Source organism: Cololabis saira, chromosome 14 (assembly GCF_033807715.1).
Source record: "Cololabis saira isolate AMF1-May2022 chromosome 14, fColSai1.1, whole genome shotgun sequence".
Classification (NCBI taxonomy): Eukaryota; Metazoa; Chordata; class Actinopteri; order Beloniformes; family Belonidae; genus Cololabis; species Cololabis saira.
The window spans coordinates 6,076,652-6,084,208 of NC_084600.1; the positions used below are offsets into that span (position 1 = coordinate 6,076,652).

The 7,557-nt window shown below is 44.8% G+C and overlaps 1 protein-coding gene across 1 annotated transcript; it reads left to right on the forward strand.

Moving 5' to 3' along the window:
• The first annotated feature begins 210 nt into the window (after positions 1-210).
• On the forward strand, positions 211-6,796 carry drd1b (dopamine receptor D1b). The gene has a single exon (XM_061739475.1). It carries the CDS (start codon positions 1,723-1,725, stop codon positions 3,112-3,114), a length of 1,392 nt encoding a protein of 463 aa, XP_061595459.1. The 5' UTR covers positions 211-1,722; the 3' UTR covers positions 3,115-6,796.
• Positions 6,797-7,557: the final 761 nt, after the last annotated feature.

The following is a 7,557-nucleotide window of genomic DNA, read 5'->3' on the forward strand; positions in this document are numbered from 1 at the left end:
CAATTTCATCATTTTCAGATTCCAGATTCAATTTGACATCATTTGACGAAATAAAAACAAACAAAACTAACAATAACAGCACTTTCCCTGACAGTTTTCACGTCAACATTATAAAACCACGCGGATTAAACCTTTTAAAAAGTAACTGGTACGCCCTGAGAGTGGGTTTCCATGCCTTTCCTCCCTGGGATGGAGCAGTGGCAGAGACCGTGCATGGCGCACAGCGGCAGGAGCTGCGCGGAGAGAGAGGAGCGCGCATTAAAACGCTCTTGGAGAGATCAGTCATCAGCATCAGTCTCCGCCGGCCGGTCGGACCGCAGTCACATCGCAGTGTAACCTTGTTGGATGTTGCACTGCAGAGGAAGAGCCGGGACATTTAAGAAAAGGGCAAGCAACGAGCCAGTACCTGAGGACCGCGCATGGCCGCACCGGAGCGCGCAGAGAGGGTGAGCGCCTCTTCCCCTGCGCTTGGTGTCAAGATACAAGTTGGATGGACATGCCTAGGAACTGCCGATTATTACCTGAATGTTTTTAATCACGCCTCCTAAGTTAGCTTCTGATTTTTGGGTTGAAATATTTTATGCCAACGCAAGACTTCTCCGCGGTGCCGGAGCCGTCCACATCTGTCCAGCGAGGCTCGTGCGGTTCTTATTCTAATTATGATAATAATAATCTGATGGTGAAATAAAACAAGCTGCAGCTTCTTTTTAAGGACGCCAGTTGAAGAGGACAACCCGAATGTCTTCTGAGTGGTGAGAAGTCCTTGTGTTGCGCGTGAAGCCAAAGGGCACGCAGAGTAACCTAAAGGAAAAGAAAATACGCACGGGGATTACAGCGACCTATCAGCGACAGCCTGCTCCCGTGCTTTCACAATGAAGCTCACATTTAGTATGTTTTCCTCTACTCTCAAAACGGACTCTTGTGACTTTTTTATGTGCGCCCAGGTGGGAATACTGGCTGGAGAGTGTGCAATTTAGCCACGAACAGAGCGCTGCTTTAAAAGTAAGATGGGAAAATAATGTTAAAAGACAGCACGTAGCAGCCGGGGTGGATCCGCATCGATGCAGGGACCAATATCATCACAGGGACACGCCTAGAAGATCATTACACAAACCAGATAAACGCAGCGCGAAAACCATCAATAGGAGCTATTGATGAGGTGGTATATAAGGCTAATGATTGGACAAACATCTGCTCTCTGAAAAGCTGGCAACTACATTCCGTGGAACTTTTGTTGAAAGCTTCATAGTTGCAGCAGGAAGTAAAGGGAGAGAAAGCAACTTTTTTTTTCTTCAAAAAAACATTTTTATTGCTGCTTCAGAGTATTTTATGTGGACAGTGGTGCCCGGAGGAACAAATGCAAACAACTGGTGGAATAATTCCCCCCCTCAACAAACTACAATGTTGGCTGTCTGTGCTGCTTCTGCTGGAATCTATAAACATGGCACCATTTTTTGGTGGAGAGATTTCTGAAGACGGTTTTGTCGAATATTGATAGCAGCATTTGTAGAAGTATGATGTTTGTGAAGAGGAGCCTGTGGATGAGCGAATCTGTGGGAGAGCTGGTCCCGAGACAATTCAATTGTCCACCGGCGGGGCTTTCTGCCTAAAACTCTCCACTGCAAAGGCACAGCTGCTGAAGGCTGGGGATGTGATGGGGTGACAGCCGACATCCCCCCCACCTACCCCCTCTCTCACTGTATTAGCGCCGCAATATAAACAATGGATCAGAATTTGTCAACGGTAAGAGATGGGAAGCAGCTTACAGCAGAGAGAGACTCGTCTAAACGTGTTTTGACAGGATGCTTCCTCTCCCTGCTCATCTTCACCACGCTGCTAGGCAACACCCTTGTGTGTGTCGCCGTCACCAAGTTCAGACACCTGAGGTCCAAGGTCACCAACTTTTTCGTCATCTCGCTGGCCATCTCCGACCTCCTGGTGGCTATTTTGGTGATGCCGTGGAAGGCAGCCACAGAGATCATGGGGTTTTGGCCATTCGGAGCATTCTGCAACGTCTGGGTCGCGTTCGACATCATGTGTTCCACTGCCTCCATCTTGAACCTGTGCGTGATTAGCGTCGATCGTTACTGGGCTATCTCGAGCCCATTTCGCTACGAACGCAAAATGACCCCTAAAGTGGCATGTCTGATGATCAGCGTAGCGTGGACGCTGTCCGTACTCATCTCCTTCATCCCCGTTCAGCTGAACTGGCATAAAGCTCAGACGACCAGCTACGCAGACCTAAATGGGACGTTCCCAGGGGATCTGCCCCCCGACAACTGTGACTCAAGCCTTAACAGGACCTATGCCATCTCATCCTCCCTCATCAGCTTCTACATCCCTGTGGCGATTATGATTGTCACGTACACCCGGATTTACCGTATTGCCCAGAAACAGATACGGAGAATATCCGCCCTGGAGCGAGCAGCGGAGAGTGCCAAAAACCGCCACAGCAGCATGGGCAACAGTTCCAGCATCGAAAGTGAGAGCTCTTTTAAAATGTCATTCAAACGAGAAACCAAAGTGTTAAAGACGCTCTCTGTCATCATGGGTGTGTTTGTGTGTTGCTGGTTGCCCTTCTTCATCCTGAACTGCATGGTTCCGTTCTGTGAACCGAACTTGCCGGACGGATCCACGAACTTCCCCTGCATCAGCTCCACCACGTTCGATGTGTTCGTGTGGTTTGGCTGGGCCAACTCCTCACTCAACCCCATCATCTATGCCTTTAACGCAGACTTCCGTAAGGCCTTCTCCATCCTGCTGGGATGCCACCGGCTCTGCCCGGGGAGCAACGCCATTGAGATCGTCAGCATTAACAACAACATGGGTGCCCCTACCTCGAACCCCAACTGTCAGTATCAGCCCAAGAGTCACATCCCAAAGGAGGGCAGTAATTCAGCCAGCTATGTAATTCCCCACAGCATCTTGTGTCAAGAGGAGGAATTACATAAGAAAGATGGATGCAGAGGGGAGATTGAGGTGGGGATGGTGAGCAACACCCTGGAGAAACCCTCCCCGGCCATCTCTGGGAATTTAGACAGCGATACTGAGGTCACACTGGAAAAGATCAACCCCATAACTCAAAATGGGCAGCATAAAGCTGTGTCATGTTAAGAGAAATATTGGCAAAGATGGATCAAAACACACTGAGGCGTGTATGTATACACATCAGGAAGAAAAGCTTTCACGGAAAAACAGCTGACGATACATTAGAAAAGACATCTCTGAGAACATGCCTGATGGGAAACCGGGGACAGGATGTTCAGGCTGTCGATAAACATCCACATGGAAAAACCTACAGAATGTTTTAAAGTAAAGGCACTTTATGCTGGATATAACTATCTGCAAAATACTTTCAGCATTTATTGATGAAATAGATACATTTGATGATAAATGTTGACAATATGTATATTAAAAGCAGAACACCGGTGCATATGTATACATTTATTTTTTATTTTACATTTGCAAAGATGTATACATCTGCATGTGTATACTGTACAGTATTGTCATTACCCTGGAAGGACTTCGACACAGTATATTCAGTGGAGGGAAGTGTAGTATTAGTGAAATATCATGTAGGTGCAGTAGGTGCTTTTTGTGTTCCATGAAAGAAAGAACAATATGGCTACATCAGTGCAGTAAAATTAGTTGCTTATTGTAGATGTTTCTCTTGAAGACTCTTACAACAGTTTCATTGCAAATTACAAAGCACCTTCATTGCAGTGGTAATTTGTTTTACCTAAAATGAAATGCCAAAGCAACAACGTTCTGAGTCAAACTGAAGGAAGACGTGGGAAGGTGCAACCTGATCCAGTTTGTGTATAAAGATTTCATTTTCAGACTCGTCCTTTGTAACGTTGCTGTATCAGTGGGGATTCAGCTGGAGTTTTATAAACGCACCAGCAGCTGCGTTGGTGTAAGAGAAGATGGGAAAATGGAGAAAGTCACTGCTCTGATCTTCTTTCTGTTGCCTGTGTCCTGTTTCTGATCGATCGTCAGTCACCTGGGACTGAACATAATGTCTCACCTAAACTTTCCTCCATTTCCTCTCTTTATTGGCCGTCTCCCCGCTGCTGCTTTTCAGAAAAGCTGGCCGGTCTCTTCCTCGTCTCTTCCTCCCCTGTCCCCCGTCTGCTAATCTCTCTCTCTTCAACGATGCCCTCCATCATCCCTCCAGTTCTCTGTCGGCAGGCTTATTTGCACCTGCACTATACCATCCCTTGATATATGTCTCTCTCCACCATCAACACCATCTTATTTGGCAGCCGTTCAGTTTAAGCCCTTCCTTCTTGACCACCTAAAGTTGCACTGATGGTAAATGCATTACGTTTATAATTAAAAAGAAAAAAAAATGAATGTAAATGTGCACAGTAAGACTCGTGCACCTGTACAAAAGAGGAGAGGGTGCAGGTTTACTCCATCTAAATGCAAGCGACAGTGACCTTTTGCAAACTTGCAGACATCCGACTCTGTAAATTGGTCACGCTGGGAGACATACTGTGCTGTGGTGGCGATGGTGGGGCATGCAGTGTAACACTTACTCTGTTTTCAAGAAGTAGAGTTACAGAGTAAACACCCAAAAGGTATCAGACAGGTTTTCTGCTTTTGTGCAGCTGCATTTTTGAAAGAAATTACTAATATTTCAAACCCAAAGAGTTGGGTTAGTCTGAGTGATATGGTCTAAGAGAAGAGAATATTCATTCTTATTACAGAATGCTACTGATTTCATGCAACTATGTGCTTCTGCAGTATTGCTTGAGGAAGTTGGGATTGACATAAGAATAAGAAAACTACAAGGGGAAGTGGGGGACATAGGCTTAATCTGTTACCACTACTTGAATGATATTAATCACAGAATCATATTCACTGTTACAGAAAATCGAAAGCAACTGACATGCGATGTGTGTGGCACACATAGCTATGATGGTCAGACATGATTAGGTCCCGGGTCAACATCTATATGCCGACTATTTCATTTCTATTCCATGTTGCTGGGTAAAGAATTCATGGCGTCACTGTATGCTGAGCATCCAGCACATGCTGTTTGTGTCCACGAAGGCGTGAAACTGTTGTACATCAGAGAAAAGAAGAGCCGATCCAATAGACAGCAATTGGTCTTGAATGAAGCGTTTGATTTTCCTGCGCTGGAAAATCCAATGCTATCTAGATGGCAGCAAAGCAGGGGAAAGCTTTTAGTTCAATACGTGGCTTGGCTCGTGCACCAAAAGCACCTCATTGTCCTCTTTGTCTCCCTGCAGCCTCCCACTTGCTGCTCCATCAGTTTGGGATTTGATGTCTGCAAAGTGCAATTTGGATTAACGCCCGTTGGTTCTAATTTAATTTAATCTTACAAGTGCTAAAGCTACAACAAGTGCCACATACTGTAACTTCCCCCTTTACCCTCTGCTCCCTGTTCCTGCTCCGGGATCAGTCATATCAGCTCAACGACCCTCCCTTCTAGCTCTGCATCACTTCTTCTACATTTACTCCATCATTATTTCCACACACATGCCAGCTCCAACATGTGATAAAACATGAAGTGTGGATAATCGGGATTGGACGTGAAAAGAAAGCGCCTTGAGGAGGACAGCCCCTCCACACTCCCCCTCCCCCTACCTCCACAGCCCCTCTTCCTCCTTTATCTCTCACTCCTTTCTCTTGGCTGCCTCTGTCCACTTCATGAGCGTCCCCGATGTTAACACACATGGAATTCATTATTAACAGACACAGCCTTTTTTTGGTTTTTGTAATTCAAGTCAAAGCGCTGAATAAAAGGCCCAGCTTGCCCATTTTAATAATATTACATTGTTAATGTTTTTGCCAAAAGTTCTTATTTCTGGCTGAATGTGACTGTACTGTAGCATATGCTGTGATTTAACCAGTGTTTAATAAGCTGAAATTTGGGGTGGGGTGGGGCGGACACTTACCGGCATTGAGATTATTCTGCCATTTCTTGGCATTCACAAGCTTGCCATGTGTTTTTCATACAGATGTCTTCAATGTTTGTATACAATTTACTGGAACCTCCAGCTGAAAGTTGGAACAACGCTGTATTATGCCTCTTGCCACCAATCTAACCCGGCTCCCTCCCCGAGCCTTCATCCTGTCAGCTCAGTGAGTCATTCGTGCAGCTGCCACTGCTTTGATTTGGGAGGAGGGCGATGTCAGGCACAAGTCCCAGGAGCTAAATGTTTTGTTTGATGTGGAGCCTCTCCTCTAGGCCGTCCCGCCGGTTCCTTTGGGGAGCCACGGTGACGATACTCGATCACTGAAGTCGACATGACGTATGGCGACATAAGCAAACCTGAGAGTGCCCTAACCCTCCTCCTCCTCGGATGAGTAGCCAGCAGACGTAGATCTGAGCAACACTCCTTGGAAACGTGGAGCCATTTCTAATAATGATGCTTCACCTCATTTTACTGTCTAGAGTACCGACAGAGTCCCTACCTCAATTCAGTTTCACCAAAAAAGAAGAGAAAAACAAACAAAACGGTATCTATGGCAGTATTAAGCGTTAGGGACTGCAGACATGGAGTGTTGTACAATGATGTTCAAAATGTAGTTGTGACAAACACAAGTGCTTTCTATCTTTCAGAATCTGTAATGTGTGTAGCAGACTTACATGCTGTATGTTTTCTCCAGTGTGGGATTAAAATCTACAGTAAAGCGCTAACGTTACTGGCTATTTATATATTATTCTCTTTATATGTTTCTGGTGTTCATCCACGGAAGTGATGTCAAAGATTATAACCCTCTGAGTTATTTAGTTTACAGTTTGTACAAAAAAACAACAACAACCGTGTCCTTCTTGTAAAATAAACATGTATGTATCTTTTATTGTTTTAATCTTTTTCCGTGCGTCTTTGGTGCTTGTGTTCACGTACGAGAGGTGTTTAAATGTGAGGGGGTAGTGTACCTCTGACTCTCGCTGGGTATTGGGAGATCATGCCACTGCAGAGGATCAATGCAGATTGATTTTGAACATTGGCGCATGTTTTTTTTTCCAGCTTCCTGGGCGTAGTGTCCTCGCTCTGTTCCTGCCTTTGCCCCGCATTTACATAACCTGGCGGCCACTTGACAGCTGAAGCGTCCTCTTCCTCCACATCTACGCCTTCCCTCGCCTCATTTGGGAGCATAAATGTGGGAGGAAACATATTCAAAGTGGCATACAGCACAATGAAAGAAAAAAAGTGCGATTTAGAAGAAGAAAAAAAATCGATATCTCTTGTGGTATTAGATACTGACAAAAAAAAAAAAAAAAAAACACTGGGTTTGTATGTGTATATTTATGTATGTGTACGCATATGTGTGCGTATATATATGTATATATTACATATAGTAATAATGCACATATATACACTTTTGGTTTCTACCGTCATGGTATCAATCAATAATATGTGTGCAGACAAGGTAAAAGAAAAAAAAAAAAAAAAAAAAAAAAAAAAAGATACTGACATTTTTTAAAGCCCTAAATTAAAGTGATGGAATTAGTCTTTGAAGCAATGCTGGAAGAGAGAGGTGTCATTACTTTGACAGCACAAACTAATTTGTCAAGCC